Source organism: Lynx canadensis, chromosome D4 (assembly GCF_007474595.2).
Source record: "Lynx canadensis isolate LIC74 chromosome D4, mLynCan4.pri.v2, whole genome shotgun sequence".
NCBI lineage: Eukaryota > Metazoa > Chordata > Mammalia > Carnivora > Felidae > Lynx > Lynx canadensis.
In genome coordinates, this window is record NC_044315.2 from 86,897,267 (window position 1) to 86,915,707 (window position 18,441).

Genomic DNA, 18,441 nt, shown 5'->3' on the forward strand with positions numbered 1-18,441 from the left:
GCCTGTTTCCGATTCTGTGTCTCCGTCTCTCTCTGCCCCTCCCCCGCTCATGCTCTGTCTCTCTCTGTCCCCAAAAAAATAAATAAACGTTCAAAAAAAAAATAAAAAAAAAAAAAAGTGCTCAGTGAATGTTTGTCAGACGGATGAAGCCCTTCAAGTGCTCCCTAGCTCTCATGTTCCAGCCCCAAGAGGTGGCAGTTCCTGGGGTGAGAGGATATTCAATTCTCAAAGAGGTGAGCTGAGTTCAGAGGCTCAAGGGCTTTACCTTGTTGGTAAAGAGAAGCCATTAAACGACTTTCAGCGGGGGAGTGAAAGGTGTTCACTTACTCACTCAACAAGCACTTACCAAACCCCTACAATTACAAAGCTCCTTACTGCAAGCTAAGGATCAAAGATGAATCAGGCAAGATTTCTGCCCTGGAAGAGTTGGGTCTAGTGAAAGAATCTTAGAATATTTTTGCTGAAAGGACCTTAGATCGTTTGGTTCCTAACCTTCTTCACAGATTGGGGAAACTGAGTGCCAGAGAGGGAAAGTGACCAACCCACACAGCATGGTGAATATGGGGCCTTTCCATTAACCACAGGATTCCTTCGTGCTCTGAGGACCAGGCTGTGTCTGACTTGTTTTCACTTCGCCAGTGCCCTGGAACAGTGCCTAATACATTGGAATGGCTCAGGGCTATCCACGGAGTCAAACTACAGTGAAGTCATGGCCACAGTGAGGGAGGTGGGAGGCAGGCAGACAGAGAAGAAGCAGGTACAGGTGCCAGGTGCCAGGGGTGGCGGTGGAACATTTTGGGGTTGCAAAATCAGCTTTAGGAGAGGAATCCAAATTGATGACTTTTTTTTTTTTTTTAAGATTTTAAGTAATCTAAGTAATCTCTACACCCAACATGGGGTTTGAACTCAAAACCCCGAGATCAAAGGTCCCATGGTCCACTGACTGAGCCAGCCAGGAGCTCCTCAAATTGGTGACTATTTGGATATGGGACAGAATTAAGAACAATGTCTAAAGTTTCTTGCTTAAGTGTTTCAGTGTGTGGCAGTGGTATCCTTGAGATGGGGAACACAGGGCAGGGCCTGTTTTAGGGAAGGAGGCGCTGTGGCAAGAACTCATTTAGTCCTCGCTACAACCCTGTGAGTTAGGGGGTGTTACTATCCCCATTTTACAAATGAGGAAACTGAGGCACAAAGATGATAAGGGACTTAATGCAAAGAAACATCTAGGAACTGGTGGGAACTGGATACAAAGCTGGCAGCTGAACTCCCAGCTCTTAACCACTGTATCATTCCACCACTGACCTTCAGACTACCCCCCCACATGCTACCAATGCTAAGTTCAATTTGGAAGTGTTGTGATTTAACACCCCAGTATATCTACTTTACTCCACTTCTCCCCTGGCCTTTTGGAACAGGCTTCAGCGGTCTCCCATCTTCTTCCCTGTTCTTTTTAAACCATTCACACTCCAGCAAGTAAGGATATTTTACAGTATAGTTCTAATGTCACCCCCCTCCCCAAACCTTTCAAAAGCCTCCCACTGCTCTTAGAATAGAGACTGAAATTCTTACCTGGCTCTCAAAGTGTGATTTGGCCCCTGCCCCCTTCCTAGCATCATCTCTTACCAGCCCCTCTGCTCCCCAAATTCCACTTTCCTCTCTTGGTGTCCCAGCATGGTCTCCAACTCAGGGCCTTTGCATCTTCTGTCCTCCTCATTGGAATGTTTCAGAGGTTTCTCTCCACCCTCACATCCACCTACGTTACTCAGCTTTATTGCTCAGCTGTGTCCAGTCCAATTGGTTTTCTTTTTGAAGTTCCTATAACTTCAGGTCACTTCTTTCAGTTAGAGATTTTCTATTTATTGGTATGATTGATCTGTTTCTCTGATTACAGTTAGCTTCCACCACTACACTGTGAGTGCCCTAAAAGCAGGAACCCTTCTCATCCCGTTCACCACTGCACCTGTAGCACTGACCAAGATGCCTGGTACACGGAGGACGTGCAGCAAATGTCTGCTGAATGAGTAAAACCCAAATCGATAACCAAAGGAGCGCCCGGATAGCGACTCAATAGCTCAGGAGAGATTTCTGGGCTGCAAATAGACTTGTAGTCACTTATAATTCAAGTCAAGTCGAGACGAATGGACGGGCTCACCCAAGCGGTGTGCGGGCTTAAGACAGACTTGTAACTTTTGCAAGATAAGCAGTAACGTGGCTCACAGGTACGACGCAAAGATGCCCGGGCTCCCCGCCTAGCTGTGGCTCGCACAAACCGCTGCCCACTCAGCTCCCTGACGCCCGTCCCAGAAAGGTAGGTGACCAACTCAAGAGCCCCTAACGAGACCCGCGACCTCCCCGCCTAGCTCCCGGCCTTCCTCCAGTGGCTGCGGAGGATGACCCTCTGGGCACCGCCTCTTCCGCTCGTGGCGACCGGAAGTGGGCGGGAGGGCCGGAAGTTTAAGGGAATTTCCTGTGAGCTCGGCTTCCTCAACATGGCAGCGCCCTTGTCGGTGGAGGTGGAGTTCGGGTGAGTCACAGAGCTGGGGCACTGCGGGGATGGATTGAAGTCGTCGGGCCCGGAACTCCCCTCCCTCTGCTTTGGGGCCTGTCACGACCGAATCGCTGAGGCTCCTGGCGCCTTCCCAGAGCTACGCCACCCGCCTCGAAGAGTCTGAGAGGCTCGGTCTCCCTTGGCGACGAGACCGTATGTCCGGGAATAGAGGCGCAAGCCCGGGCATGGAGGTGTCCTCTGGGCACTCCTCAGTTGCCCCGTGCCCTGCCGGACTCAAAAGGCATGACGTTAGCAGGCGGCCTCCTTACCTTCTTTACTAATCTCGTTTTGGACCAGTCCCGTTTGTCTGGCATCTGAGCTCCTAGAACCGAAAAGGACTACCCTTCACCCCCAGATTTCTTCTTCGGGCAGCAATTTCCGCTTACACGGTTCCTGGAGCCTTGTTTCTCATGGGATGTGTGGCCAAGGCGGCACTCCTTCTCTTTCCAAGATTGGGTGGTGTTAAACAGACCTGAACCTTTTCAGACCTTCAGTAAACTGGCTGATTGCCTTCTGCAGATCTTGAGTCAGGCGAAGATACGGGGATAAATAAATAGCACAGTGGAGGAGAATAAGTTGACAGTGCAGTTATACACAAGACAAGAGGAGCAGGAGTGGGACACACACACCCAATAGCTGAAGAAACACACATCAGGGAGGAAGTCTCCTCAAGCCACTATCTTCTATCCCCTACAAACGAGTTTGTCGTGTGATTTCAGAGCTGAGAGAAACTGCAGAGCTTGGAGGGAAGGCAAAGGAACTGAGACCCAAGAGATGGGTGGTATAATTTCGAGTCACACGGAAAAAGCTGGGACTAGATGTGTGTGTGCACGTGTGTGTGTGTGTGTGTGTGAAGGTAAACAAGCCAAGGCTTATATGAAAGGAAAAATGTGAAATGGTAATCTAAAACCTCTACCCATAAATGCCTTTCCTTCCATTGGATGCCCTCAGTTTCTTTCATGTTTTCCCTTCACTGGATAGTCCATTCAGTAGTCATTATTGAGTGCCTATCATGTGCCAGGCAGTGAGCCAGGCACTGAAGATACAAAGATAAATAGAACTCTGTCCATGCCCTCCAGTGCTCAGTGTTTCTGTCCCTTAGAAGGGGTAGTCTCATGAATGTTAACTGCATTTTAATTGACAATATTGTCTGGCCCCATGGGTCCGATTAGAACTATGCTGGTCTGGTCTCCTCACTATTTTGCTTCACCGACCCTTGGCTCGGCTAAGCCCCCTACGCCAGCCCTCCCGTAGCATGGAAGTTCTAGGAAGATCCCTGCTACTTTGACAGGCCCCAGCAGAGCTGAAAAGGGAGAAGCTGCAGACTACCGGTATCGAGGTTTCTCTGCAGTCAGCTTACCTTTCATTGTCACTGAGTCAGACCTGGTTTTTGTTCATCAGAAATGTTTTCCGTCTGCCAGGTACTGTGCTGGCAGCAGTGGGGAAGTCCTATAAGGAAAGTATGGTCCTTGCCTTCGAGAACTTATAAACCAGCTTAATTACCCCTTTTCTAGTCTAAACATCGCTAGCCTTAGCCTCCCTTACCCGCAAGAGCAAGAGTGAGCCCCACAACATTTCTCCCCCAGTCTACCCATCTTGAATAGCTCCGCTCACCACCACAATGTCCCATGAGAATTGCAGCTCTCAGGAAGCAAGAATATCTAAGGTGTATTTTAAACCCAGATTCCATCTCTCTTTGTGTCAACGCATGCTTTTGCCCCTGGCTTTTCCTTCATTTTCTCCATTTCTTCGCGGACTTCCTTCACCCTTCACTCTGAACCTGAGCAGATTTGCAAAGAAACCTTGCCCATCATTCTCTCCCTTTTGTTCCTGAGTGCCACTGTGATCCTTGAAGTGTGTGGTTAGCCCCTGACCAGATGTCGTCCTGTCAGTCCTACCTGCTTTGAGAGCCTCTCTAGACGACCTCTCATACCTTTCATCTTGTCAGGAACCAGTTCTGCCATCCTTCTCTTGCCACATGAAGTGTCCTTAGCGGAGCATTTTCTCAGGTCACACAAAATTCAAAGTATGCGGTAGAAATGCATTTTGCGTCCCTGAGGTCCAGATGTGAGGTTCCCTCTCCTTTTCCTCTTATCCTTCCTCCTGAGACTGGTAGGTGTTGGCAAAGAGAGGCAATGCCATTGAGGCCAGAGAAGGAGGAGAAATGGGCATTTTCATTCATTCAGCAAATACTTCTTGAGTGCCTGCTGTGTGCCAGGCTCTGTTTTAGGCCGAGCTTGCATTCCAGCAGGCAAAGGGAAAGAAACAAAACTAAAAATGCATGGGGTGATCAGACAGAGACAAGCTAGAAAAAGTGAGGGCAGTTTGAGGAGCGTATATACCAGCCACTGGTACCAAGAAACACTCCTGTCACAAATTGGGGAGTGAAGGGAAAGATGAAGTGTCTTTAGATGTAATTCCTTAACTGAGTTTGAACAGCAAACCCTATAGGACATAAGAAAATCTGGCTTTGGTTCTCTTCTGGGGTCAAAACAGGCCCCTTGCCCGCCTCCCGAATCTCTGCAGGGGCTGGGCGTTCACCTTCCACCCCTCCAGATGTGCTGGCAGCACAAACACCAGCCCCTCCCTTGAAGGCCAGTGAACCCAGTGGTGACAGGTCACTCTGAGCCAGACTGCTTCTCCCTTACCCGCTTGCAAAGGGAAAAACAGCCTTGGCCTCTGAGCCTGGCACCACCAGGTTTGGCCGCTCTTGGTTGTTTGCCTGGGTTCCAGTGCCCCCAGTTCCCACCCCTCTTCTCTGACCCCCAACTCCTGAGCCCCTTGCCTGTCACCCTCCCCCACCCCAGCTGCTGCATGTGCCAGCCCCCACCCAGAAGAGAACGAGGCTCTTGGAAGGGGATAAATGGAGGCTCTGTGCAGGCTTGCAGCTGAAATGGCCCTGCGCGCGGCCACAGATGGGCCTCCTCTCCCCCTCCACATTTCTGCATCAACAAAGCGTGACCTTGTTTGGATGACAGTCGCCCCATGTTTCCCCCATGACAATGCTTGCCTTGCCTTTGCCTCCCAGTGGACCGTCTCAGGACATCTCTGTTCTCCGAAATTGGGAAAGGGTGGTGTAGCGGGAAGCGTCACAATCCATCAAAAGTCTGTTAAGGCCTTCTCAGTTAGGATCCACGTGAAGTCCGAGATGGGAATCAGGAGACCCAGAGGAAGAAGCACTGTGGGGCATTGAAAGAGCCCTGGTGTCTGCATCATAAACCCCTGGCTTCTGGACTTGGCTCCGAGCATCTCTGCTGTCCCAGCCTCCCCTTGGCCAGGTGCTGGCACATAGAAGTGAGCCAAGGTCTGCCCTCAAGGGGCTTTCTGACCTTTGGGGAGTCTTGTTTTCTTCCTGCCAAGGCTGCTGGGGCTAAGCAGAAACCAGCTGGAATTCAAATCCCACTTCAGCCACTGCCTGTGTGACCGTGGACAAGTCACTTAACCTCTCCGGGCCTCCGTCTGCTTCTTCATCAGATGCAACTAGTAATGTCTTCCTCCCTTCCTCCTTACCTGGGCTGCCCTCAGAATGAAATGAGATGAAGAATATTCTTATGAATGGCAAAGTTATTGCTAAACCCAGTGGAGTCTCAACCTCCAGCACTGTGGTGTGCCCACCGGGCCCAGCAGTGAGTGGCACAAGCAGGGGCATTTCAACCCTCCCCTGGCCCAAGGAGACCCCTCAACACACAGGGTCTCCACCGTGCCTGATGCTGGCTCCTCACCACTTCTGTAGATGGAAAGATTGAGGCTTGAGAACATGGAGTCACATGCCCAAGGTCTGGGCATCAGGCAGAGGTGGAGCATGGCCTCCATCTCAGGGTGACAGCTCCAAAGCTTGTTCTCTGCACCTGTATGCTAAGCCACCTCTTGAGAAAGCGGAGGAGTAAAAATGAGAGTCTGCAAATTTGGGGTACTTGATTATTGGTAGAGACTATCTGCACCCACTTCACATTAGGAAGTCACATTTGAGAATCCATCACAGTCTGGTACCCGAGCTGTTCCTGAGCCTTGGTCTGTGCGTCTCTTGGGCTTCTAATGCCAGCCCCTTCGGTTTTCAGTCTCCACCAGGTATTTGCAGGAGCTCACCCGGCTGTCTTTCTCTGGCCCTCCTTTGCAGAGGCGGCGCAGAGCTCCTGTTCGACGGCATAAAGAAGCATCAGGTCACCTTGCCTGGACAGGAGGAACCCTGTGAGTATGAGCATTCCGAGCCCCGCTCTGAGGGCCGCTGAGCAGGAGCCTGGGGTCACTCAGCCCTGTGCAAGGGGGAAGGGGCAGGGTTTCCCTGGCCAGTGGGAGAGGGGAGAGGGAGGAGGAGGCATCACCATCCTCTCTGGGATGAGCCAGCTTTGTAGGAAGGAGATAGCATAGCTTAGTCCTTACAGATGCAGGTTCTGGATTCAGACAGACTCAAGTTTGAATCTCTCTAGAGCCTTAGGCCAGACACCTCACCTCTCTGAGCTTTAGTGTTCTCACATGTGAGGTAGGGACAGAAATGCCTACGTGCTAAAAGCTGTAGCGCACATCTCTGTTGTTGCCGGATGGCAGCAGAGAGGCGTCCTCCTGAAGGGGGTCACCTTCAGCAAAAATAGAGCCGTGTGGATGGGCTCACGTGGTGAGAGGATTTAGATGAGGAGAAAAGTATCTAGCCAGAAAGGAGGTGTGATGGGGAGGGTTGACTGAGGGGGAGACAGTGGGTCGTTGGGGTTTTTTGTTTTTTTGTTTTTTGTTTTTTTGGTCCATTTAAGTACTTGATCTTCTTCCTTTAACAAATGTACACTGAGCATGTCCTGTGTGGAAGACCATGTGCCAGGCACTGGGGAGACATGTAAAGAAGAGCCGGTCCCTGCCTTCACACTGGGTGGGGAGGGGGGTCGAAGAGGTAACTTACAGGGGCCCAGCTGGGTAAATACTGGGGTAGCCTGGAGGCAGGGGCCCGGGCACCGCAACCCTGAAGGGGCTCAGCAGCCCTGGCAGTGGATCCTCGCCAGAACAGAGCGCTCAGGAATGGGAACCCGTCTCCACCTGGGGATGAGATGGCTCTGCGGGGAGGGGAGATCAGTCACATGAGGAGGCAGGGGAATGAGGTTCACGGAAGCGGGCCGTCGAGAAATGGTCATGAGGTTTGACAGGGTTCTTCTGGAACTGGACACACGTCTGCCAGGAATCAGACAATTCCCCAAATTCACTGGCTGCCAAGCTGTCTCTGACCCTCCCTTGGGTTGGAGAGCAGTGGCACAGGGTGGATCTGTGTGCCACATTCAGAGGCTGGGGGACGCCCACCAAAGAACAGGACACTGCCATCCTTGAGCTGGGAGCGGGCATGAGGCTGGGGTTAAATGTCGGGATTGGGGGACCGTGTGCATCCCTAGTGGGGGAAGACTGGGGAAGATGAAGGTGACTGTTCCTTAGTTTGACAGGTGGCCACACAGCCTTGGGAGGGAACAAGGGGCTCTCAGAAACTTCTCAAAGATTCAGCCTTAAAGACCTGGCCAGGAAGTTAGTACAGTCTCACAGGTTAGGATTCGTTTCCCCTGCATTTGCATGGCAGGTTTAGTGATTCCAGTCCCCTTCATTCATCCACTGGCTGAGTGTTTACCGTGTGCCAGAGATGGGAAGAAGTCGTTCGCGGTTGCAGTGGGCATATCTGGTTTTGAGTGCCCCCTTTGTATCAGGCACCGTACTAGTTGCTGGGTATTCGGTGGTGAGCAAAACAGATGTGGTTCTCGCCCTGAATGGAGCATAATGGAAGTGGAGGCAGGCAGCAAACCGGGAAACCCCTAATGTAAACTGCCCAGGTGGTGGGCATTGGCATGAGGAGAACACACAGGGGCTTTGAACGCGAGCAGGTGGTGAGGGCAGGCTTCTAAAGAGGTGACTTTGAGGCGAAGACCTGAAGGATAGAAAGAAGCTGGCCTCATAAATTGTCAGGGAGAGCAGAGGTGCAGAGGGCTGTTCCAAGTAGAGGGGGTAGCTCTTGGTAAAAACCCTCAAGGTGGTCCAGGAACTGAAGAAAGGCCAGTGTGATGAGGGGCACAGGCTGAGTTTGGCGTGGTAGACCGCACCCCTGTCGTTGTGCAAATAATTGTCACAGATTCCTAGGCGGTAGCTGCCGTTATCATTCCCGTTTCAAAAACTGGAAACCCAAACTCCGAGACATCAAGGTCCACACCGTGCAGTTATTTAAGTGGCAGAACTGGGATTTAGAACCAGACTTCAAGGTCTCCAAAGGCCTTGCGTGGTGCCACTAACTCCCTTGACCCATATGACCTCTCCTACTTGCAGTGTATTTTCTGGTTTTGACACTTTTCGTTCATTCATTCATCCATGCCTTCAATAGCTACCTACTTTGATTTGTGTAATGACCATAGTAAATATTATCTATCAAGAAAACCAGATCTCCGAGAGAGACAGAAAGACCTGTCCAGAGTTACAGAAATAGGGAGACTGGGCTAAGCGCAGATGTTTGATCTCTCATTCTCCATTTACTGCTTATGGGGCCGATGGGGCCTGTCCTCCCCTCTCTGGGATGGCCGAAAAGAAGTGGGAGAGAAACTGAAATGGCCCCTTTACTCAGCCTTTGGGCCCTTGGCAGTGGATCTTTACCCCTGGTTCCCATTTTTGCCCTGCTGCGCCCAGAGGCATAGGTCACACCGCAGCCACGGAGCTGGCTGGCAGCTGCCAGACATTACCCTGGCACACAGGAGCCCAGCGGGTGCCGCCAGCAGAGTCTCACTCTTCCCCCAAGCCCGTGCCCAGCACTGTCGACTGGCAGCCTTCCCAGCCCGGGGGCTGCAACTTGGCCAAGCAGGTCTTGGAGACTCCAGCAGAGAAAATAGCAACCATAAGATTATGGATTGTGACAAGTCTCACAAACAAGGGGACTCCGGGGCCCTGGGTCCTGGGCCAGGGGAGAGCTTCCAACCCAGCCAACTTGGGAAAAGAGGATGGGCAAGGCCAAAGGGGGTGAGCCTGCAGGAGGAGCCCTGGCAGTGCGCGTTTGCAGATCACTTAGTTCCACGGGCCTCTTTTTTCCCATCTGTGAAACGGGAGGTTGGGTTAGATTTAGTCTTTATTGAGCTGGCTATCCATCGGACATCCACAGTCTGGGAAAGTTGCTTCCAGATCTGAGCATACAATTCTGGGAATCAGGATGTGTTGGTGAGAAGTTATGCGCGTAGAGGGGACCTCCTAACAGCCATCTCTGTGGAGCAGGCCTTGATTGGCAGAGGTTGGTAGCACCATCAGTTTCGGACATTGTGGCTGCTGGGGGCTGGCTTTTATACATCAAGAGTTCCTTCGGTGCAAGGCCCCCAGCCCGTGGTTGGTCAGTGGGCTGGAGCAAACCCAAAACTTCAGGGGAGACAGACTGTCCCCATGTGGGCCTTACCTGCCCTGGCCCCCAGGAGGAGACACTAGGCCTCACCTTTCCCTGCCCTTCTTCCTCTGCCCTGCCTTTGTATTACAGGGTGGCCCGGCCAGGGAGCTGGAGGGAGCTCCCGGGCGCTTTAAACTGCTTAGCATGCATTTCACAGCCTCTCTGGGGCCAGCTGTTCCTTTCTCTGCTCTGGGGCCTGTTTGCTGATCCCCTCCCCACCGCCCTCCTCTCCCCCAACCCCTCCCAGTCCCTGTGCAAAATTGCTTTTGAAAAGATCCACTTTCTGCTTAATTAAACAATGAGGAGCGTCCCCTGCACATCTGTAAACCTCCTTCTGAGGCCAGTTTAGCCCACAAACTGCTCCATTCTTACCCCCATTCACTTGTAAATAGACCCTCTGATGTTCCCTCTACCCTCTCTTCTCCTTTACTCCCCCATCTCTGCTCTTTCTTCCCTTTTCAACTAAGGCCTGGGGTGGGCTCCCAGAAGAGCCTGGAGCCTGGTGGACTTGGTGGGAACTGGAGCGGTTTAACCTTATGGAGGAGAAGACTTAGGGGGTCTGGCTCTCCCAGAACTGAGTGGTGTGTGGAAGAGGGGCCACTTTTGTTGGTGTGGTCCCTGTGGACCAACCAAGGCTCATTGGGTGCGAGTGTCAGGAAGATAGATTTCTGGTTGGGGGCAAGGTTCTCCCTGGAGGTGATCAAAGAGAGGCTGGATGTGATGTGGGTCTGTCGCAGGCGAGTTCATGAGCAGATAAGACCTTGGGATTGTTCTCTTTCAGCCCAAGAAGCTAGGATGGACATCAGTGGCAGGGAGGGGCTGCCACAGTGGGTGGTCAGTGTCCGCAGACAAGGACAGGTCCACTGGGTGAGCAATCCTGGTGGAAGCTTCCGTAGGTGCTAAGAGGGGAGTGTGTGGTGCCCCTTTGCCAACAGCCTGCAGGAGAGGGGTCTGGCAGCCAAGGGGATAAGGAGCCCTGAGTCATTGTGGCCAGAGGACATTGTCCTGTGCGGTGGACGTTCCACAGGGCCTGCTGCTCCCTTTATGCCTGAACCCTCACGGCAGCGCTTTGGGGTTTGGATCGCTGTCCCCGTATGTCAGGCTGACGCTGCAACTGGTGCCCTCCCAGGGCATCTAGCAGCAGCTCAGGGTCCCCCAGCTCCAGAACCCCAACTCTTAACCACTCCGCCACAGAGCAGCAGCTCCCATTACTGCTGTTTCCCAAATGGGCGGGCCAGGCTTCCTTGCTGGAGACCTTGTATTAGGTGCCCATCAGATGCCGGCATTCTGGCCTCCACAGCCTCAGAATGTGATTCCTTCCACCTGGGCTGTCCTGAGAGCATCTTAGGGGTCTGAACATCGAAAATGGAAGGGAACACCTGGCTGGCTCAGTCAGTAGAGCTCTTGACCTTGGGGGTCATGAGTTCAAGCCCCACATTGTGTATAGAGAGTGTGTGTGTGTGTGTGTGTGTGTGTATATATATTTTTTTTTTTAAATAATAAAGTGGAGGGAAGGCCAGTGTCTGGTCTGGGGTCCCCTCACTGCTCCCAGCCCCCCACCCCATTCCCCCCTTGCCTTTCCAGCTTTTGATGGCAGCGGATCCTACAGAAAACCCCAGCCAGTCCCAGCATTATCTGATGAGTCCTTGACTGTACTCCATCCCCGAGACTGTCTGAGCACATCCCCAGGGTGCCAGGGGCCTGAGCAGAGCTTGTGGAAGCTCAGGACACTGGGAGAGAGCAAAGGGTATGGGTTTTTCCTCCGGATCACAGAACAGTCACGGCACTGACGTGCCAGGAACTTTATATGGATTGTCTGATTCAGTCCTCATGACCACTGTGTGAGGCGTTCTTACCACTCCCATTTCCCAAAGGAAGCTGCGGCTCAGAGAATCCCACGGCCAAGGTCATAGGACCAAGAAGTAATGGGTTTAAACTCAGAACTGGGACGGTCTGTGTTCCCAACCTCTTCTCCCTCCATAGTCGTCCACATGTCCAGCAAACATCTCAGGCGGGTCCTGTGTGTGAGATTCTGTGCTGTGTGCTGTGGCCACACCAGGTCCTCAGAACACACTCTGGTTCCTAACGGTGATGCCATGAACTTGAGCTGGATCTCGATAACGTGCGTAGCCAGAGAAACAGGGAGCCCCAGCCCAGGCAGTGTGGGTTCTGTACCCACGGAGCAAACTTGGGGTACACGAAGAAGGAGAGGCCTCTTCCAGGGAAGACCTGTCTCAAGGCCCCTGCATGCCCTGCGTGGTCTGGCCCCTGGCTACTGCTTTGGTCTCATCTGCTTATCGTCTTGCTTTCTCTGTTCTGTTACCTTGAACCTGCGAATTCCGTCTCGCCGTTAAGTCTTCATGTGTATTCTTTCTCCTGCCTGGGATGCTTCCCCGTCCTGCCCTACTCATCCATGAGCCCTCAGCATCAACATGAACGTCCTCAGAAAAGTTTTCCTGCACCTGCACAAAAGAGATAGCATTTATCACAACTGATTGAATAAGTGGTGGCCGTCTCCCCTGCTGGCCTGTTAGCTCCATGAGGGTGGGCTCTGTGTCCTTCTTGCTGATTGCCATCTTCCTAGCACCTGGCACATAGTAGTTGCTCAGTAAATATTTGCCTTGCAAATCCCAGGAGGGAAACCGCCCTCCGTGGGAGCGGGAAGGCAGGAGGACATAGAGGGGGAAGGTGGATCGAAGATTCCCCAGAGCCACCAGTCCCTGACTCTGCTTAACCCTTCCTCCTCCCCTGGGCGCCTTTGGAAGCCGACCATCTGGCTTGGAGATTATTTGCATATTGTCTGGGCCTCAGCAAGCCTAGCAAGATGTCCCTGGGGGTGTGTTTCAGTCCAGGCCGAGTGGCCCTTGCAGGCCTCCTTGTGAAGGGAGCCGTGAGTTCCACCTCTCCCCACCCCCAAATCCAGGCATGGGGGAACAATACGGTGGCCTCACCATGGAAACAGGCTATCAAGAATGTGGGCAGGCCTGGGGGGCACAGAAGAGGGAGGGAGTGACCTCAGCAAAGAGGAGCATCATGATAAATGAGCCCGTACCGACAGCGGACTCACCCCCCAGTCCACCCCTCTGGGACTCCATGATGGTGCCTTCACTTGGATGACCCCGACATGACCACTAGCCCTCTCCCCTCCCCCCAGCCTATCCAGGGTGGAGCAGAGCCCCCCGCCCCCTTTTGGAGGGAGCCCGGGCCTTTCCCAACGGGGTCCTGGTTCTGTACCGGCCAGCCAGGGCTGTGGAGGTACAGCTGGTGGCCCTCAGGCCAGGCACTGCCCAGTGCCTCTCAGCTCCTCCACGCACGCAGGCACAACCCCGCCTGCCATGGCTGGCTGATGGATGCGTCAGACCCCGGCGGCTGTATCGAGCGGCAGCAAGATGTATGGGCTGGCGGCCCACCAGACAGTGCCAAGATGGAGGCCAAGGGGAAACCTCTGAAACCAGGCCTCAGGGAGAAACCCAGCCAGAGTGTAAACGGACCGCAGCTAGTTGGAGGCTGCACTCCCCATCCCCTGCCCACTCCAGAGACCATGAGGACTCGAATCTGCTTTGTGTAAAAGCAGGAATTAAAATCGAAAGGCGGCAGCCTCAGACACTGGACACTTTGCCCACGGCCCTGTGCTCTGCTGGCATACGATCCAGGGAAGTTGGCACGGAGCAGAGTGTCTGGGTCCATCCGGGGTGCAGCCTTCCTGCCTCCTAGAAGGCTCCCACGCGGGTCAGGGAGAATGCCTTAAAGTCCTGTCCAAGGCTGATGCCAGGGTCGAGACACGCTGCTGGGCCTAGACTGGGGCAGAACTGAGCTGCTCCTTGTCCAAGACGATTTTCCCTCACCTGTGTGCCAGGGCTGTCGTTCTAGGCAGAGAAACCAAGGCACTACCTGGGCCTTTCTCCAGCTTCACCCCGGAGCTTTGTCTCAGGCATGTGTTCAGGACAGCAGACCCTTCTGAGAGACTAAGTCAGGATAGGGGTGGCTAGCCCCAGGCCCCTGCTGATTTCCCAGAGACCAGTTGTCTCCCCAGGACTTTCAGTTCTCAGGTGGTCTTGGGGAGAGAAGGAACTCCTGCAGCCTTAGGAGACAGTTTGTTGGAGGTGTGGATATTTGAGAGCCATAGGCTTTGAGGAGTTTATAGAGCCAGATTTCAGTGTGCCGTGGCCAGGGACCCTGTTCCTAGGAAAGGAGAGGTGACCCAGGGGACAGATGGCTCTGAGCCTCCACATGATGTGCAAAGAGCTTGGTGACTGTCCCAGAACCAGAGTGGCAGATCTCAGTGTCCAGCTGGGAAGGAAAGGCCCTTTCAGTCCTGAACCTCTTGCCTCTTCAGCGTGGCCGTCCCCGGCCTGGGGGGCTCTGTGAAGGTGGGGGCAATGGGGCAGTGATTTGTCAGCGTCCCCGGCGGGTGAAGGATCCTTCTCTCCCTCTGCCAGAGGAAATTAACTGATGTTATCGGCTCAGCAATTGTTTTTCTTCCCTCACAAAGGGAAATATATGCAGACCCCTCCAAGAGCAAAGATGAATCCCCCCTTCTGGGACTGGCTGGAGAGAGAAAGGTGGAGGGGGCTCTTCAGGGCCCTCTCAGAAGCCTATCTGTGGCAGCTTCGAACCATCTTCCGGAACTTGTGGGGGCCTGTCTCCCAGCCCTTTCACATGTAACAGTTCCTATGGCTGTCTGTCTTGAGGCCCCGTCACCTCCTTAAGTCTTGAGCAGAGCCACTTTCTCTGAAGACCTCTCTGGCAGGGCACCAACCTCCTAACCCATTTCCTCACCTTGGGAATCCACAAGTTCTGGGGCCATGAAAGCCTGGTCGAAAAGACGCCCCCAGAATCCCATGTCCACTTCTGAACCAGGCAAGGCTCTGAGGGCCAGAAATCATTGGGGTTTGGCAATAGTTTGTTCTGTGCCTTCCTTTCCAGGGGACATCCGGAACCTCCTTGTCTGGATCAAGAAGAACTTGCTAAAAGAGCGGCCAGAGTTGTTCATCCAGGGAGATAGCGTGTGAGTCCCTTCCTCCTCCTTCCCCGAGGAGGGCAGGCGGTGGTTTTGGGGGGAGGGGAGTGGAGGTTTGAACCCCTATCCTTGGGTTCCCCTGCAGCCTTCTTGGGGTCCTCTTCCCTTTATCCTCCCTTTGTCTCTGGGCCTCAGCTATTCTCTCCATACAGAAAGTACTGAGAAAAAGATGCTGCCCTTGCAAGGTCCCTTTCATCCCCCGACAATTTGGGACTGTCGTCCCGTACAACTTTCTGTGATGATGCAAATGCTGTGTATCTGTGCTGTCCAGTAGAGTCGCTAAGCACATGAGCCTTTTGAGCCCTGGAAATGTGAATAGAGGCTCACAGATAGGTGCGTTTGGAGCGCACGGGTCTAGAATTCCAGGGAGTCAGTGTGCGCACGTGTACGCGCACGTGTACACACACGTGGACGCACACAATACGCACACACGCACATTTGTGCTCACTGGGGACACCCCTACACCTAGCCCAAAGCATCCGTACCTGTCCAAGGCCTAGCCCGGCCTCCTGGGAAAGGAGCCATGTGCCAAGAAGTCGCTGTGCTTCTATAAGAAGGCCAGCCTAATGTGAAAAAGAGGTGGGCAAGGTGCTTGTGGGACTCAGTCATCCCCTTGAAGCAGAGGTCACCAGCACGCCCTGGGGGGCTAAGGCTGCCATTCAGACCCCTGGCTCGGGTCACAGTCCAGCGGTGACGGAAGCTGCCCCCAAGGACAGTTGCGCTCCTTGGGCTGCTGCCAGCAGGAGCCAGACCGATACCTGTCCAGGCATCAGCCTACCCAGCCTTACACCAGACAGGGCCACTCCTGGGCATGTGGGTGCTGGAGGCCACTGGCAGCCCTCCCTGATTCTGAAGAGCCAAGATAGTCTCCTCTCCAGCACGGGCATGTGGGAGGCCTGGGACAGTGAGGTGAGACACCTGGAAAAATATGCTGCTACCAGTGTCACCATGATGGACACGCATCATGCCATCTCATCTGGCACAGTCCGGGAGGAAGGCTGTGAGTTAGGCCATTTTCAGATGAGGACACTGATGCCAGGAGAAACAAAGTGAGTTGCCTGAGGTCTGGGAGGTGGTGCTGGAATTTGCACCTGTTTTCCATATCATCCCAAAGGCCATGACTGTCTGGCCTGGTTTCCCGTAGACTCAGAGTGTCCCCTCCTCTTCCTGGGTGATCTTCGATCAGAACCTCGGGAGGAAAATCTTCCACCGCACCGTCCTCCAACCCAAGTGTCTCAGCCTCTCTACCCCTGCTGCCTCCTGCCTCCTGCCCTTCACTGCCTGCTCCTCACTCCCTCTTTCCCACAGGCGGCCAGGAATTCTGGTGCTCGTTAACGATGCCGACTGGGAACTGCTGGTCAGTACCTTGGGGGATATCCCTCCCCTCACTGCTTCCCTAGGACAGCCTTCGGCCTTTCATCAGGCCCAGAGGGGGTGGCTGGTTAGTCCTCTGTCCCACTTGGCCTCCAACCTGAGGCCACTCAAGTCTCCCGTCCCGGGAAGGAAGGAACGGGTAGCTGGGGGAAGTGTGCTTTCCTCCGTCCTGGAGATGTGCAAATTAACGTCAGGGCACCCGTTTTTCTGGTAGATTTTATCCTTCTCTCCCAAAGCATCAAGGCCCCCCCTTCCCTCCCGACCGCTGAGGAGAGGCTGGAAGAAGGGCCCTGACAGTCTCCTCTCTCTCCTGGACCAGGGTGAGCTGGACTACCAGCTGCAGGACCAGGACAACATCCTCTTCATATCCACGCTGCACGGCGGCTGAGGGCCCCGCACTGTGCCCAGGCTCCCTTGGGGTGGGGAGAAGAGAACAGTCAGACATCCCCTGGGGCCCTGCTTCCAGGTCTCCCTGTCCCCCTTGGCCGCTTTCTTCCCTGCTCTGTCCCCCGAGCTCCCTCCAGGCAGGGAAAAGAGGCCAGGTGCTAAAAATGAGCCTTTCTCAGGCACGTGAGTGGGGGTGGGCAGGCTCAGCCCTGCCTCCCTTCCCAGCAGCTGAGGTGGGGGAGGGTGCCCCTCTGGTTGGTCACAACATGAAGGGGGCTCCGTGGCCAGGTGACCCAGCCACCTCCCACTCCTTGTATCTCAATCTGAACACTGAGTGACCACTGACACGCTCCAACTCCTGGGCTGTAGCGTCTTCGAGGAGAAGAGGAATGGACCCGAATAGCTTATAGGAGGCCCCTCCCTTCTCAAAGATGGGAGGAGTCTCTGCCTCAGTTTCCCCATCCAGACAGCAGAGGGCTCTGGCTGTCCCCCACTGATATCATTATGGAACCCCAGCTGGGGTCCCCTATTCAGTGCTGACTCCCCCCTCCCAGCAGCTGCTCTTCCAACCACACCCCTCCTCCTGCTCCCCCAGCCCCAGCCCTTGACCCTGGCTGGCCTTCCCCCACACACACAGGCCACCAGATGGGCTCCTGAGACCCTCCCCCAGCAAAAGGCTGCCTGCAGCCCATTCTGGAGAGAGAGAGCAGGCAAAAGCTTGAACTGGCAGATAGCGGCCTGGGGAGTCAGAGTGCCTCAGTTTCCTCTTCAGTGGCAATTGAGTATTTATAGTATCTGAAAGCAGGCTTGATACTTGATGGCACAAATGCAGACTTCATCTCCTTTCCCACCTCCTGCAGGAAGCAGGATGGGGACAGGCAGCACCTGGTAGGCAGGATGGTTTGCCCCTCCTCCCTCCATCCCTTCTGGAAGTCTTGGGGCCTCAGTGTCTGCAACAGCTGGCCTTGGGCAAATAAAAGACTAGGTTGTTTACTAGCTTTGCCTGGAGCTTCAATCCTTAGAAAACAGTGGCACCACATCCCCCCAGCCATGGTCCCCGGTCCAGTCTCTGCCCCAGCCAAGGGCTTTCAGAGCTGCCCTTCACCCAACAGAGGGCAGGGGTTGGAACCCAGACTACACAGGCTGTCTAGGAGGGGGTGATCCGACATGGCCGTCTGGAGACAGGGATGTCAAAGCCAGTCTGTGCTGACCTGTCTGGGTCCCAGGACGCTTCTCTACTTTGTCTGTCTGAGGCTAGGCTTTGTCCCACCAGCTGCAGCCCCAGAACGCAGAATGGGGGTGGCATATAAGACTGCTGAACCTCCCTTCCCATGACCTGGAGGAAAAGCCTTGCTGGAGGGAAACCTCAAAAAAAAAAAAAAAAAAAAAAAATAGGGCATTAACATCATCCCACCCAAAACATTGCTTTCTATTAAATGTCAATGGTTTAAGGTGGAATTTCTCTCATTCTTCGGAGATGAAAGTGCCAAGTGGTTGTCTCAGCAGCGTTGGGGATGGGGGCGATGTGTGTGCACATCATTCTCAAGGCCTAGGGGGACACACGACCCCTGACTTCTGGGCTTCTTTCCAGTGCTCTGGAGGTAGAGACCTCCTGGGTTGCATAGGTGGGGGCCAGCCATGTTGGGGTTATGGGTAGGAGCTGGTCTGAGTGCGAGTTAAGGCCAGTGTTGGGGTCCAAGTGCTGTCTGGAAAGGCTGTATGACCAACCCACCCAAG

The 18,441-nt window shown here is 53.9% G+C and overlaps 1 protein-coding gene across 1 annotated transcript; it reads left to right on the forward strand.

The window, feature by feature from the left end:
* Positions 1-2,463: 2,463 nt before the first annotated feature.
* On the forward strand, positions 2,464-18,162 carry URM1 (ubiquitin related modifier 1). The gene is made up of 5 exons (XM_030293619.1): positions 2,464-2,524; positions 6,666-6,736; positions 14,850-14,931; positions 16,252-16,300; positions 16,637-18,162. The coding sequence occupies exons 1-5, from the start codon at positions 2,490-2,492 to the stop codon at positions 16,703-16,705; spliced, it is 306 nt and encodes a 101-aa protein (XP_030149479.1). The 5' UTR covers positions 2,464-2,489; the 3' UTR covers positions 16,706-18,162.
* The last annotated feature ends 279 nt before the right edge of the window (positions 18,163-18,441 follow it).